At 60.6% G+C, this 21,289-nt stretch overlaps 3 protein-coding genes and 1 non-coding gene across 4 annotated transcripts; 1 reads left to right on the forward strand and 3 right to left on the reverse strand.

The window, feature by feature from the left end:
* Positions 1-27: 27 nt before the first annotated feature.
* Positions 28-12,036, reverse strand: LOC134434524 (atrial natriuretic peptide receptor 1-like; the record flags this gene model as incomplete). The annotated part of the gene is made up of 18 exons (XM_063183185.1): positions 11,340-12,036; positions 7,860-8,059; positions 7,371-7,484; positions 6,470-6,605; positions 5,785-5,876; positions 5,559-5,694; positions 5,397-5,481; positions 5,199-5,319; positions 4,487-4,561; positions 4,150-4,227; positions 3,920-4,024; positions 3,718-3,789; positions 3,208-3,370; positions 2,972-3,127; positions 1,846-2,014; positions 1,102-1,248; positions 821-1,013; positions 28-202 (listed from the first exon to the last, which is right to left on the reverse strand). Coding segments are annotated over exons 1-18 (2,914 nt in total), but the record flags the coding sequence as incomplete, so codon positions are not given.
* A 721-nt stretch (positions 12,037-12,757) lies between these two features.
* On the reverse strand, positions 12,758-12,829 carry TRNAM-CAU (transfer RNA methionine (anticodon CAU)). Its single transcript has one exon. It is a non-coding gene; the product is annotated as a tRNA-Met (tRNA).
* Positions 12,830-13,038: 209 nt separating this feature from the next.
* On the forward strand, positions 13,039-18,960 carry LOC134434531 (interleukin enhancer-binding factor 2). The gene is made up of 14 exons (XM_063183200.1): positions 13,039-13,095; positions 13,666-13,707; positions 13,817-13,859; positions 14,581-14,685; positions 14,821-14,898; positions 15,207-15,309; positions 15,401-15,466; positions 16,202-16,318; positions 16,404-16,482; positions 17,320-17,407; positions 17,496-17,557; positions 18,331-18,445; positions 18,525-18,615; positions 18,702-18,960. The coding sequence occupies exons 1-14, from the start codon at positions 13,091-13,093 to the stop codon at positions 18,860-18,862; spliced, it is 1,155 nt and encodes a 384-aa protein (XP_063039270.1). The 5' UTR covers positions 13,039-13,090; the 3' UTR covers positions 18,863-18,960.
* An 864-nt stretch (positions 18,961-19,824) lies between these two features.
* LOC134434528 (SNARE-associated protein Snapin-like) lies at positions 19,825-21,076 on the reverse strand. The gene is made up of 4 exons (XM_063183193.1): positions 20,955-21,076; positions 20,388-20,434; positions 20,184-20,302; positions 19,825-20,080 (listed from the first exon to the last, which is right to left on the reverse strand). Exons 1-4 carry the CDS (start codon positions 21,059-21,061, stop codon positions 19,991-19,993), a joined length of 363 nt encoding a protein of 120 aa, XP_063039263.1. The 5' UTR covers positions 21,062-21,076; the 3' UTR covers positions 19,825-19,990.
* Positions 21,077-21,289: the final 213 nt, after the last annotated feature.

The following is a 21,289-nucleotide window of genomic DNA, read 5'->3' on the forward strand; positions in this document are numbered from 1 at the left end:
TTTTCCCGTTGTTCCCGTTTTTCCCACCGGTGTGGATGCCGATGCGCAGCTCCAGCCGCTCCCGGGGCCGGTGGCGGATGCGGAACGAGCGCACGGCCTCCAGCAGCGCCAGCGCCATCCGCGCCACCTCCCGCGCGTGCAGCTTCCCGTTGCGCACCGGCAGCCCCGACACCACCATGTACGCGTCGCCGATGGTCTCCACCTGCGCGGGACGGCACCGGGAATAACGGGAATACCGGAGTTCCATAGGGAACGGGCCCCGGGAGTTCCGCACGGAACGACCCCGGCATAGGAAAGACCAATCCCGGGAATTTCGCGGGGAACGGCCCCGGGAATTCCCCAGGGAACGGGCCCCGCAGGACAACGGGGACAAGCACCGGGAGTCCCGGGAATTCCTCAGGGAACAGCCCTGGAATTCCACAGGGAACGGCCCCCCCCGGGATTTCTGCAGGGAACGGGCCCGCGGGACAACAGGACAAGCGCCGCGAATACCGGGAATTCCTCAGGGAACAGCCCTGCAGAACCACGGGAATTCCAGGAATTCCACAGGGAACGGCCCCAGGAAGGAAGGGACCAGCCCCCGGAATTCCACATGTTGAGCGTGTTGAGCGTATCCCTACCTGTCCCTAAATGTCCCCAAGGTGTCCCCCAAGGTGTCCCCCAGGTGTCCCCCTCACCTTGTAGACGTCGAAGTTGTCGATGACGGCATCGAAGCAGGTGTAGAGGTTGTTGACCACGTCCAGCACATCCCTGCATGTCTTTACCTGTCCCTAAATGTCCCCAAGGTGTCCCCAAGGTGTCCCCCAGGTGTCCCCCTCACCTTGTAGACGTCGAAGTTGTCGATGATGGCATCGAAGCAGGTGTAGAGGTCGTTGAGCAGCGTCACCACCTGCATGGGCGTGCTCTGCGCCGAGAGCGCCGTGAAGCCCACGATGTCGCTGAAGTAGATGGTGACGCTGTCGAACGCCTCCGCCTGCACCGTCTCGCCCCTCTTGAGCTGCTCCGCCACCGAGCTGGGGACAGCGGGCATGGTCAGGGCGGGCACCGCCACCCCCAGAGCCCCCCGGGACCCCCAGAGCCCCCGGGACCCCCGGAGCTCACTGGGGCAGGATCTGGTAGAGCAGGGCCTCGGCCTTGCGCTTCTCCTCCAGGTAGGCCTGGGTGCGCTCCTCCACCAGCTCCTCCAGGTTGTTGGCGTACTGCTCCATGCGGGACAGCAGGTTGTCCAGGATGTTGGTGCTGCTCTCCCTGTGCGGAGGGGGTCAGCTCACACATGGGGACCTTTTTGGGGGTCATCTCCCACCCATGGGCCCTTTTTGGGGGTCACCTGCCACCCATGGCCACTTTTCAGGGGGACCCTTTTTGGAGGTCACCTCACAGCTGGGGCTTCTTCTTGGAGGTCATCTCCCAACTACAGACCCTTTTTGAGGGTCACCTCCCACATGGGTACTCGTTTTGGGGGTCACCTCCCAACCACAGACCCTTTCTGGGGGTCATCTCCCACCCATGGACTCTTTTTGGGGGTCACCTCCTGCCCATGGATGCTTTTGGGGGTCACCTTCCACCTGGGGAACCTTTTCAGGGGTCAACTCCCACCTGGGGACTCTTTTTGGGGTCACCTCCCACCCACAGACCATTTTAGGAGGCCACCTCCCGCCCATAGACTCTTTTTTGGGGGTCACCTCCCACTTGGGACCCTTTCTGGGGGTCACCCCCCACCCCAAAGTCCTCTCTGGATGTCACCCCTCATTTGGGGACCCTTCCTTGGGGTCACAGCCCACCCAGGAACCCTTTTTGGGGGCCACCCCTCACCCGGGGACCCTTTCTGGGGGTCCCTGGGGGCACCTGTTGAACTTGCGGAGCTGGACGCGGATCTGGTTGAAGTCGGGGCGCTCCAGGACGTCCTCGGCCCAGCAGTGCTGCATCAGCTGCCCCAGCTCCTCCAGGTGGCACCCCACGTTGGCCGAGGGCCGGAAGCTCGGCCGCTCGCCGCTCTTCACCCGCTCGATGATCTCTGAGGGGACGGGGACCCATCACCCACCGGGGCTCAACAGAGGGTCCAGGAACCCAAACGGGGGTCCAGGAACCCATCTGAGGGTCCAGGAACCCTTTGGCCAGTCCAATAACTCATCAGAAGGTCCAAGAACCCATCAATGGGTCCAAAAATCCATCTATGGGTCCAAAAACCCATTTGCCAATCCAGTAGCTCATCAGCAGGTCCCAGAACCCATCAACAGGTCCAAAAACCCATCTCAGGGTCCAAGAACCCATCTGTGGGCCCAAAATCCTATTGGCCAGTCCAGGAAGTCATCAGAAGGTCCCAGAACACATCAACGGGTCCAAAACCCCATCCGGGGGTCCAAGAACCAATCCCTGGGTCAAAAATCCATCAATGGGTCCAACAACCCATTGGCCAATCCAGTAACTCATCAGCAGGTCCAAGAACCCATCTGAGGGTCCAAAACCCATCCATGGGTCCAAAAATCCATCCATGGGTCCAAAATCCTATTGGCCAGTCCAGGAAGTCATCACCAGGTCCAAGAACACATCAATGGTTCCAACCACCCATCAAAACATCCAAGAATGGATCAATGGATCATCCAAGAACCCATCAATGGTTCCAAGCACCCATGAACACGTCCAAGAACGGATCATCCAAGAACCCATCAATGGATCATCCAAGAACCCATCCATGGTTTCAACCACCCATGAACACATTCAAGAACGAATCAATTGATCATCCAAGACCCCATCAAAACATCCAAGAGTGGATCAATGGATCATTCAAGAACACATCAACGGCTCCAACCACCAATGAACACATCCAAGGACAGATCATCCAAGACCCCATCAAAACATCCAAGAACGGATCAACGGCTCACCCAAGAACCCACCAACGCTTCCAACCGCCCACAAACACCTCCAGACCCCACCACCCTCTCTGGCCACCCGTTCCCGCGTCCCCGCTGACCTTTGGGGCTGAGCTCCACGCCCTCCACGTAGAAGACGCCGCAGCGCAGCGCGATCTCCTGCAGGATGATGCCGAAGCTGTAGACGTCGCCCTTCTGCGTGCCCCGCGCCGGCGGCTCCTCCATGCGCAGCAGCTCCGGCGCCGTCCACAGCTTCTCTGCGGCACGGGGACCCCGTCAGGGACACTCTGGGGACACCTTGGGGACGTTTTTTAGGGGAGACGCGTCGGGGCCTCACTGGCGAAGAGCGCGTGGGCGTCGCCGTCGCCGTCGGGGCACGCGCGGAAGCTCTCCAGGCCATAGTCGGTGATCTTGAGCACGAAGCGCGAGTCCACCACGCAGTTGGAGGACTTGAGGTTGCCGTGGGACACGATGACGCCGCTGTGCAGGAACTGCATCCCCTAAAAGGGCGCAAGGGGGTCGGGGGAGAGATGTGGGGTGGGGGACGTCCATGGGATGGGGCGTTTTATGGGATGGGGGTTCCTGTGGGATATGGGATTCCTGTGGGATGGGGGATTTCTGTGGGGTGAAGGATTCCTGTGGGGTGAGGACCCCTGTGGAATAGGGGATTTCTATGGGATGGGGGATTTCTATGGGATGGGGGTTCCTGCAGGATATGGGATTTCTATGGGATGGGGGATGCCCACGGGATGGGGACCCCTTTGGGGTGGGGGATCCCTATGGGACGGGCGATTCCCATGGAAGGGGGATTCTATGGCATGGGACCCCCCGGGACCGTCCCCGGTACCTTGACGATGTCGTTGGTGAGGGAGTAGCGGAACATCCAGTCCAGGGTGATGCTCTCGTTCTCCAGGATGTCCTGGGCACGGGACGGGGGGTGAGGGGAGGGATCCCGGTGCTCTCCCGGTCCCGATGCAGCGCCGGCGGCTCTCGGTGCCATTCCCAGCGCATCCTGGGAGGCTCCCGGTGCCGGTGCCCGGTGCCGGTACCTGCAGGCTGCCCCGCGGGCAGTACTCGGTCAGGATGCAGATGTTGGGCGGGTCGGTGCAGGCGCCGATGAACCGCGTCAGGTGCTCGTTCTGCACGTCCCGCATCTGCCGGGGACACCGGGGACACCGGGCACGGGTGGGCGGGGGGGGTCCCGCCGTGTGTCCCCGCCCCATGCCCGGTGTCACCTCCCGGTGCCCGTGCCCGGTGTCACCTCCCGGTTTTCACGTACGTGTTTGAGCTCGAACAGCACCTTGCGGGTCAGCTCGATGCGTTTGCGGTTCACGTGCTTGACGGCCACCAGGTTACCCTGCGGGGACACCGGCGTGGGGACACGGTGACGACACGGTGACACCGGGGGTGGGGACATGGTGGGGACACGGTGAGGACACGGTGGGGACACCGAGATAGGGACATGGTCAGGACACGGTGACACCGGGATGGGGACGCGGTGGTGACACTGTGGGATGGGGACACAGTGACACAGTGGGGACACGGTGGGGACACCGGGGGTGGTGACACGGTGGTGACGCTGTGGGAGGGGTCCCGGTGCTGTCCCCTCCCCGTACCTTGTAGTAGGCGGTCTTGGCGTACACCTGGAGCTGCCCCTCGGCCGTGAGCAGCGAGCCGTAGTTGGAGCCTCGCTGTGCCCGGGGCGGGTGCGGGGTGAGAACGGGAAGCGACCCCGGGGCTCCCAGAGAGACCCGCAGGGGATGGGGGGGCCCCCAAAATCCCCGGTCCCCAAAACCCCCGGTCCCCAAAACCCCCGGTCCCTGAACTGTGGGGCTGTGAGGTGACCCCGGTCCCCGTTCTTCCCCCGGTCCTGTTCCCCACCAGTGACAGTGTCAGTCTGCTGTCCCGGTCCCGGTCCCGTTTCCCCCCGGTTCCCCACCAGTGACAGGGTCAGTTTGCTGACCCGGTTCCCCCCGTTATCCCCCCGGCTTCCCCGGTCCCGTTTCCTGTTCCCCACCAGTGACAGGGTCACTTTGCTGCCCCGTTTCCCCCCGGTCCTGGTCCCGTTTCCCCTCCAGCGACAGCGTCAGTTCTGCTGCCCCGGTTTTCCCCGGTCCCGGTTCCCCCGGTTTTCCCGGTTCCCCACCAGCGGCAGGGTCAGTTTGCTGCCCCGGTTCCCCCCCGGTTTCCCCGGTTCCCCCATTCCCGTTCCCCACCAGCGACAGCGTCAGTTTGCTGCCCCGGTCCCGGTCCCGTTTCCCCCGTTCCCCCCGGTTCCTCCGGTCCCGTTTCACCCCCGGTTTCCCCGGTTGCCCCCGGTTTCCCCACCAGCGACAGCGTCATCCTGCTGCCCGCGCTCCTCAGGTGCTTCTCCAGGCTGCTCATCTGCAGATCCTCCCAGCGCACCCTCCACAGCTCCGCCGCCAGCTCCTTCTCCAGCTGCAGCTTCCTGCACCCAATTGGGGGGCTCCGTGAGACCCCTCCCCACACCCCCGAACCCCCCGGGACCCCCCGGAGCCCCCAAACCTGCAGATGAAGAAGGAGGTGACGGTGATGGCCATGAGCATCAGGCTCACCACCAGCGACAGCACCTCCAGCGTGGACAGCGAGGCTGCGGGGACAGGAGGGGACAATCAGCGCCCGGTTTGGGGGTCGGGCGGGGGTCTCGGGGATGGGACCCCCCCTCACCTTTGCGGCAGCGCGGGTCGGTGCCCTCGAAGCCGCAGGGAGGGACGTCGGGCGGCACCGAGCTGCCCGGCCAGTGGAAATCCCTGCCCGGAACCATCTGGATCTCCTTGGTGGTGCCGTTGTAGTTGGCCACGATCTTTGGGGTGCAGGGGGCGGGGAGTGGGTGGGGGGAAGCCCCCAGAGCCATCCCCGGGTCGGGACGCCCCCCGTGGGTCTGGGGGCTCACCTGGAACTCGCCCAGCTCGGGGTCCATGTCCCACAGGGAGTAGTCGCTCTCGCGGTCGCCCTGCTCGTCGATCCTCAGGAAGCCGGTGACGCCTGGGGAGGGGGCGTGGGGGGGCTTGGGGGGCCTCAAAGAGGGGGTTTGGTCCCCAAAATGTCACCCTGGGAGGGGGACGGGGAGGTGACACCCGGGGAGGGGGTGTGGGGGGCTTGGGGGGCTTCAAAGGGGGGCTCTGAGCCCCAAAATCTCACCTGGGCGTGGGGCTGGGGGGGACCTGGTCCCCAAAATCTCTGTCCTGGGAGGGGGACGGGATTGGGGGGGGGCTTGATCCCCAAAATCTCACCTGGGAGTGGGGCTGGGGGGGGTCCTGGTCCCCAAAATCTCTGTCCTGGGAGGGGGACAGGGCTGGGGACAAGGACAGGATGGGGACAGGATGGGGAGGGGTCCGGGGAGGGTCCGCGAGGGTCCCGACGGGTTCGGGAAGGTTCGGGGAGGGTCTGGGTTGGGTTTGGGAGGGTCCGGAAGGTTCGGGAAGGTTCAGGAGGGTCCGGGAAGGTCCGGGTGGGACCGGGAGGGTCGGGGAAGGTTCAGGAAGGTTCAGGAGGGTCCGGGAAGGTTCGGGAAGGTCCGAGCAGGTCCGGGAAGGTCCAGATGGGTTCGGGAAGGTTCGGGCAGGTTCGGGTCTCACCGTAGAAGGTTCGGTTCCACATCTGGCGGGTGACGGCCGAGGCGTCGCTGACGGAGCCACCGCGCTCCAGGGTCTCGTTGAGCGCCTGGGCCCAGAGCAGCACCCCGTCGTGGAACGCGGCGGCGATGAAATTCATCTGGGGACAGGGAATTCATGAATTCATCTGGGGACAGGGAATTCATCTGGGGATGTGAAATTCATGTGGGGACACGAAATTCATCTGGGGACATGAAATTAATTCATTTGGGGACACAAAATTCATCTGGACACGAAATTCATCTGGGGACACGGTGACAGCTTGAGGGGACAGGGCACAGCCGGGGGTCCCCGTCCCCAGACCCACCCTGTGTCCCCTGATAGCTCCAGATTGGTGCGGTGTCCCCCTGGTGTCCCCTCCTGGTGTCCCCTCCCAGTGTCCCCCTCTGGTGTCCCAGTGTCCCCTCAGTGTCCCCATTGTCCCCTCTGTCCCCTCACCAATCCATCCTGCAGGGAGCTGTTGAATCTCTCCCTGTCCCATTGTCCCCCCGGTGTCCCTGATGTCCCCTCAGTGTCCCCATTGTCCCCAATGTCCCCTCATTGTCCCTGTCTCACCAGCCCGTCCTGCAGGGAGCTGTTGAATCTCTCCCTGTGCCCCGGTGTCCCATTGTCCCCTCAGTGTCCCCAATGTCCCCATTGTCCCCTCAGTGTCCCCTCAGTGTCCCCATTGTCCCTGTCTCACCAGCCCGTCCTGCAGGGAGCTGTTGAATCTCTCCCTGTCCCATTGTCCCCTCAGTGTCCCCATTGTCCCTGTCTCACCAGTCCCTCCTGCAGGGAGCTGTTGAATCTCTCCCTGTCCCATTGTCCCCTCAGTGTCCCCAATGTCCCCAGTGTCCCCTCAGTGTCCCCATTGTCCCCGTCTCACCAGCCCATCCTGCAGGGAGCTGTTGAATCTCTCCCGGGCCTCCCGGTGCAGCCTCTGCAGGAACGGTCGGTACTCGGCGTTCTGCGGCTCCGCGTACGTGATGATGGTCACGGCCTGGCGGGCACACGGGGACAGGGCTGGGCACACCTGGGGGTGCCCCGTGCCCACCTGGGCGTCCCCGTACCCGCCTGGCCCTGACCTTGCCCTCCTTGCCGCGTCCCTGTGCCCACCTGGAACCATCTGTGCCCACCTGGCCGTGCCCCCGTGCTCACCTGTCCACGTCTCTACCCTCCTGGGCATTTCCACGCTCACCTGGCCGCGTCCCTTCTCACCTGGGGCCATCGGTGCCCACCTGGACGCACTCCCTGCGCACCTGGCCGTGTCCCTGTGCACACCTGGGCATCTCCCTGCCCACCCGGGGCCATCTGTGCCCACCCGAGTGAGTCCCTGCCCACCTGTCCCTGTCGGTGCCCCCATCCCGGCGCTCACCTGGAAGGCCCGGCGGGCTCGGGCATCGTCGCTGTCCCCGCGTTTCCAGGGCCGCTGTGGCTCGGGGAAGCGCCGGCCCTGCAGGCTCGCCCCGAAGGTGTCGATGTAGAAAAAGGCGAAATCGCCGCCCGTGAGCCCCGCGCGCTCCGCCTGCAGCAGCAGCGCCCGCAGCGTGTCCGGGGAGCAGCACAGGTACACCACTGTGGGGAGGGGGATGGCACTGAGACCCCCACCCAAACACAGCAAAGAGACCCCCACCCAAACCCGGGGGGTCCCGCGTTATTGGGGGACACAGCCCCGCCTGCAGCAGCAGCGCCCGCAGCGTGTCCGGGGAGCAGCACAGGTACACCACTGTGGGGAGGGGGACACGGCACTGAGACCCCCACCCAAACACAGCCCTGAGACCCCCACCCAAATACAGCAAAGAGACCCCTGCCCAAATACAGCACTGAGACCCCCGCCCCAAATACAGCACTGAGACCCCCACCCAAATACAGCAAAGAGACCCCTGCCCAAATACAGCACTGAGACCCCCACCCAAACCCGGGGGTCCCGGGTTATTGGGGGACAGTGCTCTTGAAGGGGGGACAGCCCCGAGACCCCCACCCAAATCATGGACTTCCAGGTCATTGGGGGACACAGCCCTGAGACCCCCAACACCCCTGGAGACCCCAGCCCCACATCCTGGAGGTCCCTGATTGCCGTGTGACACAGCCCCGAGACCCCCAACCCAACCCCAGGGTCCCGGCTTATTGGGGGACACAGCCCCGAGACCCCCTGGGAAACCCCTGGAGACCCCAGCCCCAATCCCGGGGGTCTCTGATATTGTGTGACACAGCCCCAGGACCCCCAAGACCCCATGGGAGACCCCAGCCCCAATCCCGGGGGTCTCTGATATTGTGTGACAGCCCCGAGACCCCCAAGACCCCACGGGAGACCCCTGGAGACCCCAGCCCCAGTCTTGGGGGGTCTCTCGTTATTGTGTGACACAGCCCCGAGACCCCCGCCCAAATCCCGGGGGTCCCTGGTGCGGGGGTCCCGCCCCCCGCGCCCTGCCCGGCGCTGTCCCGGGCGCAGCCCCGGTGCCGTTTCCTGTTTTCCCGACTCCGTTTCCTCCTCGCCGCGGCCCTGACGGATTCCCGGCGGCTCCGTGACCCCGGGGGCCCCTCCGGCCGTGCCCGCCCCGGGGGAGCCGAGATTCACCCGCGGCACCGAGCCCGGGATCCCGGTGCCTCCCGGTGACACTCGGGGTTCCCGGTGCCCTCGGGGTTGGTGACAACGCCCGGAGATTTGTGGGGACACCGGGGTGGGGCAGGGGCAGTGTTGGGCGGTGGGATGTGGGGGTACGGGGGGATGGCTGGGGTGGGCTGTGGGCAGGCGTGGACAGCCATGGAAAACCATAAAAAAACCCATGAAAAAAACATTAAAAAACATGAACAGCCATGGACAGGCATGGACAACCATGAAAAACCATGGACAGCTGTGAACAACCATGTGCAGCCATGAAAAACCATGAACAGCCATGGACAGGCATGAACAACTATGTTGCTGCCATGAACAACCATGTGCAGCCATGAAAAACCATGAACAGCCATGAACAGGCATGGACAGGCATGAACAACTATGTTGCTGCCATGAACAACCATGTGCAGCCATGGAAAACCATGAACAGCCATGAACAGGCATGGACAGGCATGAACAGCTGTGTGCTGCCATGAACAGCCATGTGCAGCCATGAAAAACCATGAGCAGGCATGGACAGGCATGAACAGCTGTGTGCTACCATGAACAGCCATGTGCAGCCATGAAAAACCATGAACAGCCATGAACAGGCATGGACAGGCATGAACAGCTGTGTTCAGGCATGAACAACCGGGAACAACCATGAGCAGGCATGAACAGCCATGTGCTACCATGAACAACCGTGCACAGGTATGAAAAACCTTAAACAACCACGAGCAGCCATGAACAGCCATGTACAGGCATGAACAACCATGAACAGCCATGAAAAACCATGTACAGGCATGAACAACCAGGAACAGCCATGAACAGCCATGAAAAGCCATGTACAGGCATGAACAACCAGGAACAATCATGAACAATTGTGCACAGGCATGAAAAACCTTAAACAACCGTGGACAGCCACAAACAACCATGAACAACTGTGAACAGCCGTGAACAACCATGAACAGGCATGAACAAGAGTGTGTCACCATGAACAACTGTGAACAACCATGAACAGCCATGAACAACTGTGTATAGCCATGAACAACCATGTACAGCCATGTACAACCGTGCACAATCGTGAACAGCCATGTAAAACCACGAACAGCCATGAACAGCCATGAACAGCCATGAACAGCCATGAAACCCCCACGCAGAGCTCAGCACAGCCCTGTCTGCCCACGGAAACCTCGGCACAGCCGTGAATGACCCCGAAATCCCCGCGTGAGACCGGGCACAGCTGGGCACAGCTGCCAACGCCCCCATACAGCTGTGCCCAGCTGTGTCAGCCACCCGTGAACACCCACAAACCCCCCTGTGGGGCTGGGCACAGCCGGGCACAGCCGGGCACAGCCGGGCACAGTCCAGGCCGGCTGTTGTGAACACCCCTGTAAAGTTGGGCACAGCCATGTATGGCCATGAACAACACCCCGGGCACAGCGCAGCGTGCCAAGGCTGGCACAGCCGCGGGCACCGCTGTGGGGCCGGGCACTGCCCTATGGGGCTGGGTACACCCTTGTGGGGCCGGGCACTGCCCTATGGGGCTGGGTACACCCTTGTGGGGCCGGGCAGTTCTGTATGGGGCTGGGCACTCCCCCGTGGGGCTGGGCACTCCTGTATGGGGCTGGGCACTGCCCAGTGGGGCCGGGCACTCCTGTATGGGGCTGGGCACTGCCCAGTGGGGCCGGGCACTCCCTTGTACGGCTGTGTACTCCTATATGGGGCTGTTCCCTCCTCCATAGGGCTGGGCACACCCCAGTGGGGCCATGCAATCCTATATGGGGCCCTGTACTCCTCTGTGGGGCTGGGCACTCCTCTGTGGGGCTGGGCACTGCCCTTGTAGGGCCAATCACTCCTCTATAGGGCTCTGAGCTCCTCTATGGGGTTGGGCACTCCCGCACGGGGCCGGGCACTCCTCTATAGGGCCGGGCACACCCCAGTGGGGCCGGGCACACCCTGTGCACTCCTATATGGGGCTGGGCACTGCCGTGTGGGGCTCTGAACTCCTCTATGGGGCCGTGAACACCCCAGTGGGGCCGTGCACCCCTCTATGGGGCCGTGCACTCCTCTATGGGGCCGTGCCCACCCCAATGGTGCCGTTCCCTCCTCTATGGGGCCGTGCCCCCCCCCAGCGCCGCCGCACCCGCCCCATCCCCATCCCCATCCCCGTCCCCGTCCCCATCCCCATCCCCGTCCCATCCCCGTCCCCATCCCCATCCCCATCCCCGGCCGCCCCACGGCCGTGCCCGCACTCACCGCGCCCCTTCGCCTTGATCTCGTGGATGATGAAGGAGAAGTTGCCGCCGTCGCGGAACACCACGTCCATGACCGTGAGGTTGCGCACGGTGGGCAGCTGCACGTACAGACCCTCGGCGGCGAAGTAATAGGGCCGGTCCCCCGCGGGCTCGTCCGAGTACACGAGCAGCGCCCGCCGCGTCCAGTTGAAGCGCCGGTGCAGCCGCACCCCCAGCTCGCCCAGTTTGCGGTGGCTGGGACCGGCGCGGGTGGTCAGACGGAACTCCTCGCTCTTGTCGTCGAACCCGTGAGCCTCGGCCCCCGCCGTGACCAGCGGCAGCTGCCAGTGCCCGGTGAAGCGAGCCACGGGAGCGGCGGAGTAGACGCAGCCCGGCCCCAGGAAGGCGGCGGGGCGGTGGGCGAGCCACAGGTCCACGGCCACGAGCGGCGCGGCCATTTCGGAGCAGACCCCGTGGCGGTCCTCGCTGTCGCCGAACACCCAGCGCACGGTGAAACCGGGCAGCAGGTCCCGCCGGGCGTTGACGGCGGCGGCGGCCAGGCTGACGGCGGGACCCACGCGCGGCCAAGCCCACGGGTAGGTGAGGTTGCGGCGGGGCAGGACCACGGCGAGGGTCAGCGGGAGCGCCGGGGCCGCCGTGGCCGCCGCCGCTACCGGGGCCAGCAGCGGGGCCAGCAGCGGGGCCAGCACGGCCAGCATCGCCCACGGAGCGAGAGTGGCGGCGTTCGCGACCCCCCCCGCGGCGGGGCTGAGCCCTGGCTCGCCGCCCCCACTGGTGACACAAAGGGCTGTTATCATTAACTCCTTCCTGCCCGTGCCACCCCCCCGCGTCCGAGCGGCATTCCAGCCGGGATCGGGGGGGTGGGGACACGGGGACGTTGCCACCCGTGGGGTGTGGAGGGATTTGTCCCGCTCCGGTCTCACCCAGGTCACGCGTGGGGCGATGAGAGCCGAGAACCTCATTAGAGTGCGGGGACGTCGCGACCCACGGGCCGTCCCCACCCAGCTTTCGCTTCGCTTTGGGGGTTTTGGGGAAGCCGGAGGGGCTCGGACACCTCTGGTCCCGCACATCCGTGGGAGGTTCGGCCCCACGGAGGTGTCACGGCAGCCCCACGGCAGTGCGGGGGTGACACCGGGGGTGACACTCGGGGGTTGCGCGGCGCTGGCAGCGCTCGGGGGGACACGGGAAGAGGTTGGGGACACGCACAGGGGGACGCGCGCAATGGTTCGGCGGCGTCTCGTTTATCAGTGTCACGAGTGGGGTAACACCCGTGACACCCGTAACCCCACGCAGCTGCCGGCTCTCCAGCAGGCCAGACAAGCCTGGGCGGGCATGAGGGAAGCGTTAAGAATCCAACGCAGCAAATAAAAAAAAGAATAACTGGCAAAACAAATTTCGCGGGGAATGAAAAAGTTGCTCTAGCAGAGGATGGTTTCGATCCATCGACCTCTGGGTTATGGGCCCAGCACGCTCCCGCTGCGCCACTCTGCTGCCGCGTGCCAGTGTGAGCTGCGCGGTTTATACCCGCGGCGCGCGAGCTCCATTCATGAGCTCCGCGCCCCCTCCAGCGGCCGCCCCGGCGCGCGCCGCCATTGGCCGCCTCTCGCTCTGATTGACGCGCCGCCTCACCAATGGCTGCTGGAAAAGCGCCCGCCAGGGGCGGGATGAGGGAGAGCGGCGGCCAATGAGCGGGCGGGTTGCTGCGGGGTCTGTGAGCGGCGTTTCATTGTCGGGAACGGCGGCGGCGGCGACATGAGGTGGGACCGGGGGATACCGGGGGGATACCGGCACCGAGACCGGGGGGATACCGGGACTGGGGGAGGAAGGGGGGAAGTGGAGGGAGAACCGGGACTGGGGGGATCACGGGGACCGTGGGGGGACGGGCACCGGGAGAGACCGGGACTGGGGGGCCGCGGGAGCGGGGGGAAACGGGAGCGGGGTGGGGAACGGGGCGAACCAAGGGGAACCGGGGATGGGGGAGAGCAGCACCGAAACCGGGACGGGACCGGGAATGGACCGGGGAGCACCGGGAGGGGCGGGACCAAAGGGAACCGGGGATGGGGGAGAGCAGCACCGAAACGGGGGTGGGCGGGCCCTTAAAGGGACCGGGAATGGACCGGGGGATGGACCGGGGAGCACCGGGAAAGGAGCGGGAAAGGACGGGGGAGCACCGGCAGGGGACCGGGGGGGAACCGGGAAGGGGCTGGGAAGCACCGGGAGGGGACCGGGGAGCACCGGGGGGGGGCAGAACCGGGACCGGAGGATCGCTCCCGGTGCTCGGTTCCCTCACTCACCGCCGCTCCCGTTCTCTCTCTCTCTCTCCGCAGGGGCGATCGAGGCCGCGGCCGCGGCGGCCGCTTCGGTTCCAGGCGAGTCCCGGGACGGCTCCGGTGCTGCTGTCGGAGCGGGCCGGTCCCGAGGGGCGGGAGGGGTCCCGGGGGCTCCGGGAGTGACTTTGGGATTTTTTATCCTCTGTAGGTTCCGGCCCTTTGTGCCCCACATCCCCTTCGACTTCTATGTGGTGAGTAACACCGGGAATTAACGGCATTTAATGGGATTTACCGGGAATTTTCTGGGATTTTTCCATGGTTAACGATCCCGCCAAGCCCGGATTTCTGGGGTTTGGGTTGAAATAAATAAATTCCCTAAAAATGCTGTGGTTTGGTGAAAAACCCCGCATTTAGAGGGTTTTGATGTTGTTGGGAATGGGAAAATGGGAGGGAAAATGTGACAAATCACTCCAGGACTGGGGATTTTAACGGGTAAAATTTTGGATTGTAAAAGGTAAAATATGGCATTTTAACGGGGAAAGTTTGGGACTGTAACAGGTGAATTTTGGGATTGTGACAGGTAAAATTTGGGATTGTAAGAGGTCAAAATGGGGATTTTAAGAGGCAAAGTTTGGGATTCTGACAGATAAAGTTTGGGATTGTAAGAGGTAAAATTTGAGATTTTACCAGGTAAATTTTGAGATTGTGACAAGCAAATTTTGGGATTGTCACAGGTAAAATTTGGGATTTTAACAGTTAAATTTTGGGATTTTAATAGGTAAAATCTGGGATTAAATTTAACAAAGCATCTCCTGGGGCTGTGAGGGCGAATCCTACGAATCCCAGCTGGGAATTGTGTCCTGTTTCAGTGTGAGATGGAATTCCCTGAATTCCAGGTGGGAATTTTGTCCCATTTCAGTGTGAAGTGGAATTCCACGAATTGGGAAAATGGGAATTTTGTCCTTTTCTCAGTGTGAGATGGCTTTTCCCCGAGTCAAGCCCGCTGCAGATGAGACGGCGTTCAGCGAGGCGCTGCTCAAGAGGAACCAGGACCTGGCTCCCACTGCTGCTGAGCAGGTGCTGGGCCCAAAAAAACCCCAAATCCCCAAAATTTGGGGTTTGGGGGAGTCCAAACTTCCTCAGGAATCACCTAAAAATGAATTTTTGGGGAATTTGTGCTCTGTAAACGGGATTATTCCTGTTCCTTTCCAGGCTTCCATCCTGTCCCTGGTGACCAAGATCAACAACGTCATCGACAATTTAATTGTGGCACCGGGAACGTTCGAGGTGGTGAGTGCAGAATTTGGGGAAACAGCTCCAGAGTGGTGGGAATGGGAAATGCTCCTGGCCCAGGCTGGCTTGAGGCTCGATGCTGAGCCCCCAGACGTGGATTTTGGGTTGAATTTTTGGGATTTTGGTTTTTTTTCCCCCAGCAAATCGAGGAGGTTCGCCAGGTGGGCTCCTCCAAGAACCCACAATGGGTTAAGCCTCAATGCTGAGCAACCAAATGTGGATTTCGGGTTGAATTTTGGGGATTCTGGGTTGAATTTTTGGGATTTTGGGTTGAATTTTTGGGATTTTGGTTTCTTTTCCCCCAGCAAATCGAGGAGGTTCGCCAGGTGGGCTCCTACAAGAAGGGCACGATGACCACGGGGCACAACGTGGCAGACCTGGTGGTGATCCTGAAGATCCTGCCCACCTGTGAGTGCCACCTGGGCAGGGTCACAGCCACCTTTGGGTGCCAGGCCTTCCTCCAGCCCTCCTCCTCCTCATTTTCCTCTCCTTTTCCCAGTGGAAGCTGTGGCAGCCTTGGGGAACAAGGTGGTGGAGAGCCTGAGAGCCCAGGACCCCAGCGAAGGTGAGGCCTGATTTTTAAAATTTTTTAAAATATTTTTAAAGATTTTTTTAAAAGATTTTTTAAGATTTTTAAAAGATTTTTTAAGCCTTCTGATGTTGACATTTTTGTAGCAAACTTTCTCACACACTTTCTGTAAATAATTCATGGTTTTGCATTCCTTTATGGAAGAGGGGAAATTTGATGGACTGTTGGTTTGTCCAGTGTCATTGGAGAGGTGGCACTGTCACCCTCCAATCCACTGTCACTTTTGGAAAACTAGTAATATTTTGGGATTGTAACAGGTAAAATTTGGTATTGTCACAGGTAAATTTTGAGATTGTAAGAGGTAAAATTTGGGATTGTAATAGGTAAATTTTGGGATTGTAAAAGGTAAATTTTGGTATTGTCACAGGTAAATGTTGACATTGTGACAGGTAAATTTTGGGATTGTAACAGGTAAATGTTGGGATTGTAACAGGCAAATTTGGTATTGTCACAGGTAAGATTTGAGATTGTAACAGGTAAACGTTTGGATTGTAACACATAAATTTTGGGATTCTGGCAGGTAAATTTTGGCATCAGAATCTATTTTCTGCAGTCAGAAATTAAACTTCCATTTTTCCTTACCTTCAGAGCAGCGGCGTGTGCACTTGTTCCATGCCCTGCAGCGACAAGTCCCCACCCTGGAGTGCTCCTGGCTGTGCTCCATGGCCATTCCTGGTTTCTCCAGACACAATTCCTGCTCTTTCCCCGCAGTGCTGACCATGCTGACCAACGAGACCGGCTTTGAGATCAGCTCGGCGGACGCCACGGTGAAGATCCTGATCACCACGGTGCCGCCCAACCTGCGCAAGCTGGACCCGGAGCTGCACCGTGGGTACCCAGCCCTGCTCCCTCCTTGGGGCGCCCAGGGGGCACTGGGAGCACTGGGAACACTGGGGGTTTGTGCTCCTTGCAGTGGACATCAAGGTGCTGCAGAGCGCCCTGGCCGCCATCCGGCACGCGCGGTGGTTTGAGGAGAACGCGTCGCAGTCCACGTGAGTGAGGGGTGGGATGAGGATGGATCGTGGGGATGGGGCTGAATCCTCAATCTGGGTCTGAATCCTCAGTCTGGGTACAGATCCTTGTTCTGGGTCTGAATCCTCCTTCTGGGTCCAGATCCTCAGTCTGGGTCCGGATCCTCATTTTGCGTCTGAATCCTCAGTCTGGATCCAAATCCTCATTCTGGGTCCAGATCCTAAATCTGGGTCCAGATCTTCAGTCTGGTTACAGATCCTCCTTCTGGATCCAGATCCTCAATCTGGATCCAGATTCTCGTTCTGGGTCTGAATCCTCAATCTGGGTCCAGATCTTAGTTATGGGTCCAGATCTTCATTCTGGGTCTGGATCCTTGTTCTCGATCCAAATCTTCAGTCTGGGTCCAGATCTTAGTTCTGGGTCTGAATCTTCAAACTATGATTTGGATTCTCCTTCTGGATCCAAATCATAGTTCTGGGTCCAGATCCTCCTTCTGGGTCTGGATCCTCAGTCTGGGTCCAGATCATCAATCTGGGTCCAGATCCTCCTGGATCTGAATTCTCAGTGTGGGTCTGAACCCTCCTGTTGAGTCCAGATCTTAGTTCTGGGTCCAGATTCTCAATGTGGGTCTGAATCCAGATCCTCCTTCTGGATCCTAATCCGAGTTCTGAATCCAAATCCTGGTTCTAGATCCTAAACCTGGTTCTAGGTACTAATCCTTGTTCTGATTCCAGATGCTGATTCTGGGTCCAGATCATTGTTCTGGGTCCAGATCCTCCATCTGGATCCCAGTCCCATTGCCAAGATCCCAGAGCAGTTCCTGGTGTGGGCCTGACCCTGCTCCTGCCTCTCTCCAGGGTGAAGGTTCTGATCCGGCTGCTCAAGGACCTGAGGATTCGCTTCCCCGGCTTCGAGCCGCTCACACCCTGGATCCTGGACCTGCTGGTGGGGTCACTGACGTGGGGATGATGATCCTGATCCTGGTCCCAACAGGAGCTGGGAATCTCCTAATTCCTGTTCCTCCCCTCTGCAGGGTCACTACGCCGTGATGAACAACCCCACCCGGCAGCCCCTGGCCCTCAACATCGCCTACAGGTCTGTGGGGTTTCCATCCCACAAATTCCCCTCGTGGGATAAAAGCATTTTTCCTTATAAAACCATTGGAATATCATGGGAGATAAACCCAGCTGGGATTTCCTTGTGGTGTTTTCCCTTTGTGGCTCCATTTTCCCGACAAAACCATTGGAATCTCATGGGCTGACTGGGAGATAAATCCAGCTCTGGTGTTTTCCCTTTTTGGATTCATTTTCCTGATAAAACCACTGGAATCTCATGGAGTGTCTGGGAGATAAACTCATCTCCTCCATCAGAGATTTCCTGGCGCTGTTTTCCCTTTGTGGCTCCGTTTTCCTCACAAAACCACTGGAATCTCACAGGCTGGGATTTCCTGGTGGTTTTCCCTTTGTGACTCCATTTTCCTCACAAAACCACTGGAATCTCATGGGAGATGAACCCATCTCCTCCAGCTGGGATTTACTGGTGCTGTTCTTTCCTGAAATGATCCATTGTCCCAACAAAACCGCTGGAATCTCATGGGAGACAAACTCATCTCCTCCATCAGGGATTTCCTGGGCTGTTTTTTCCTGAAATGATCCATTTTCCCAACAAAACCGCTGGAATCTCATGGGAGACAAACCCATCTCCTCCATCAGGGATTTCCTGGGCTGTTTTTTCCTGAAATGATCCATTTTCCCAACAAAACCGCTGGAATCTCATGGGAGACAAACCCATCTCCTCCATCAGGGATTTCCTGGGCTGTTTTTTCCCAGAATGACCCATTTTTCACCCCGATTTCCCCCGTTTTGCAGGCGCTGCCTGCAGATCCTGGCGGCCGGGCTCTTCCTGCCCGGCTCCGTGGGCATCACGGACCCGTGCGAGAGCGGCAACTTCCGCGTGCACACGGTGATGACGCTGGAGCAGCAGGTCAGGAGGGCACCCCAGAAGGCCAGGGGACACTTTTGGGGGGGTCTCTGTCCTCACATTGTCCCCTCCTCGTCGCCAGGACATGGTGTGCTACACGGCGCAGACCCTGGTGCGCATCCTGAGCCACGGGGGATACAGGAAGATCCTGGGGCAGGAGGGTGATGCCAGCTGTGAGTTTGGGGTTTGGGGGGGTGTCAGGGCGGGCACGGGGTTGGTGTCACCTCGAGGAGGTGCCCAGTGTCACCTCCTGGGGCAGACCTGGCCTCTGAGATGTCCACGTGGGACGGGGTGATCGTCACGCCGTCGGAGAAGGCGTACGAGAAACCGCCAGAGAAGAAGGAAGGGGAGGAAGAGGAGGAGAACCAGGAGGAGCCGGCGGCCGGGGAGGAAGAGGAGAGCATGGAGACGCAGGAGTGACACCTGTGGCAGCTGCAGCAGGTGAGGGGACACGGCCCAGTGTCCCTGTGCCCTGTCCCTGTTTTGTACTTGCACATTAAAGTGTTCCCCCATTTCCAGCGTGCGCCGTGTGCTCAGGTGTGTGTGGGACAGGTGGGGCAGCAGGAGAAGGATCCAGAACTTGAAGGAAACACCTGGGGGTGTCCAGACCCCAATTGGGGGTGTCCAAACTTCACCTGGGCTTCCCAAATTCCACCTGGGGGTGTCCAAATCCCACCTGAGCCTCCCAACTTCCACTTGGAGGTGTCCAAATTCCACCTTGAGCTGCCCAGACCCCACCTGAGCCTCCCGAATTCCACCTAGGGGCGTCCAAATCCAACCTGGAAGTGCCCAGACCCCATTTGTGCCTCCCAAACCCCACCTGGGCCTCCCAAATCCAACCTGGGAGTGTTCCAAATCCAACCTGGAGGTGTCCAGACCCCACCTGAGCATCCCAAATTCCACCTGGGAATGTTCTAAATCCAACCTGGAGGTGCCCAGACCCCACTTGGGGCCTCTCAAATTCCACCTGGGGTGTCCAAATCCCACCTGAGCCTCCCAAATTCCACCTGGGGGTGTCCAGATCCAACCTGGAGGTGCCCAAACCCCACCCGAGCCTCTCAAATTCCACCTGGAGGTGCCCAAATTGAACCTGGAGGTGCCCAAACCCCACATGGGCTTCCCAAATTCCACCTGGCCCTCTCAAATTCCACCTGGGAGCGTTCAAATCCAACCTGGAGGTGCCCAAGTCCAACCTGGAGGTGCCCAGACCCCATTTGGGGCAACCCAAACTTCACCTGGACCCCACAAATTCCACCTGGGGGTGTCCAAATCCAACCTGGGGATAGCCAAATCCCACCTGGAGGTTCCCAGCCCCCCCTGGCAGCACCTGTGTTGTCCCCAAGGCCCCTCAGGGACGTGGGATGATCAGCATCATCACAAACTCTCAGTCACTTTTATTCCAGCGCCCCCAAATGTGGGATCGCGGCTCGGAGCGTCCCAAATCCCTCCTGTGCAGGTGATGGGGGGACAGCCCCTCAATTCCTGCAATTCCTGCTCCATCATCATGCCCTGTTGGTCACCTGGATGGTCACCTGGATGGTCATTTGGTCACTTGGCCTGGTAGCCCCCAGCCTCCAGCATTGCTCTCCTCCTCACCGTCTCCTTGGCCACGCTGTGGTTCAGCCTCCTCAGCCTCTCCTGAACAGGAAAAAAAATCACAAAAATTCACAAAAATCACCAAAATCACCTGTCAGCATCTTGGGGGGCTCTGAGACCCCCAAATTTCCTTGTCCCACCTCACCTGGGCGTTCTGGAGGATGTTGTTGACCAGCACCACGCGGCGCCGGGCGTTCAGCAGCTTCTTCACGTAGGGGTCGAGGTCCAGAGCCACCTTCTGGTCCTCATTGATGCGGCACAGCTCTGGGGAAGGGTCTGCGTGAGCCCCCCGCGCCCCCCTCAGGATGATGGGGGGACAGGGGGGACCCCCACGCAGGGTTGGGCTCACCTGTGGCCAGGCTGTCGATGTGCTCCCGCAGCTCCACCTGGCTCTCCCTGGGGATGGGGAAAATCGGGGTTTACACCCAAAATTCAGCCGTGTTCACCCATGAAAAGATGGGAGATGTGCGGCCAGCACCCCCCAGGCAACAACACCAAGAATTGCCCACCTCGTGTTCCCCCAAATCCCCAAAATTCGCCCTCACGTACCTCCAAATCCCTTCAGTGCCAAAATTCACCCTCATGAGCCCCCAAAGCCCTTCAGCCCCAAAACTTGCCCTCACGTACCCCAAAATCTCCAAAATTCGCCCTCATGTACTCCTACATCCCCCAAATTCACCCTCATGTATCCCCAAAATCCCTTCAGCCCCAAAATTCACCCTCATGAACCCCCGAAGCTCTTCAGTGCCAAAATTCGCCCTCATGTACTCCTACATCCCCAAAATTCACCCTCACGCACCCACAAATCCCTTCATCCCCACAGAACTGCCCTCCCCGGCTCTCCCTACCCCTCAGCCCTCCAGCCCGGCCCGCCCCGCTCCCGGCCGCTCTCCGCGGCCCCTCTCGGTGCCCGCACCTGACGCTGTGGACGTGGCGGTCGAGCTGTCGCACGGCGGGGCGCAGGAACTGCAGCAGCCCCTCAGCAAAGAGCTCCCGAGCACCGGGGCCGCTCCCCGCCGCCATCTTAACCCGCGGGGGCTGCCGGGAAACCGAGTCCGTAAGGAGGGGAAGGAGAGGCTGCTTCCGGTGCGCGCCGCGGGGACTGCTGGGAAACCGAGTCCGTGAGGAGGAGGAGAGGCCGCTTCCGGTGCGCGCCACGGGTGCTGCTGGGAAATGTAGTCCTAAAGGCACAGATGGAGGCGCATCTGGAGGCCCATCTGGCGGCACAACTGCGCTGCTGAGCGTCCGTCA

The sequence above is a fragment of the Melospiza melodia genome, unplaced genomic scaffold (genome assembly GCF_035770615.1).
Source record: "Melospiza melodia melodia isolate bMelMel2 unplaced genomic scaffold, bMelMel2.pri scaffold_373, whole genome shotgun sequence".
In the NCBI taxonomy this organism is placed as follows: domain Eukaryota; kingdom Metazoa; phylum Chordata; class Aves; order Passeriformes; family Passerellidae; genus Melospiza; species Melospiza melodia.

Coding starts and splice junctions, on each gene's coding strand:
- LOC134434531 (XM_063183200.1), top strand. Junction 13,708..13,816: donor GGCGGCCGCTTCGGTTCCAG/GCGAGTCCCGGG, acceptor TATCCTCTGTAG/GTTCCGGCCCTTTGTGCCCC. Junction 15,310..15,400: donor CCTGAAGATCCTGCCCACCT/GTGAGTGCCACC, acceptor TCCTTTTCCCAG/TGGAAGCTGTGGCAGCCTTG.
- LOC134434528 (XM_063183193.1), bottom strand. CDS start 21,061: ATGGCGGCGGGGAGCGGCCCCGGTGCTCGGGAGCTCTTTGCTGAGGGG. Junction 20,435..20,954: donor CGCCACGTCCACAGCGTCAG/GTGCGGGCACCG, acceptor CCCCATCCCCAG/GGAGAGCCAGGTGGAGCTGC. Junction 20,081..20,183: donor ACATCCTCCAGAACGCCCAG/GTGAGGTGGGAC, acceptor TTTCCTGTTCAG/GAGAGGCTGAGGAGGCTGAA.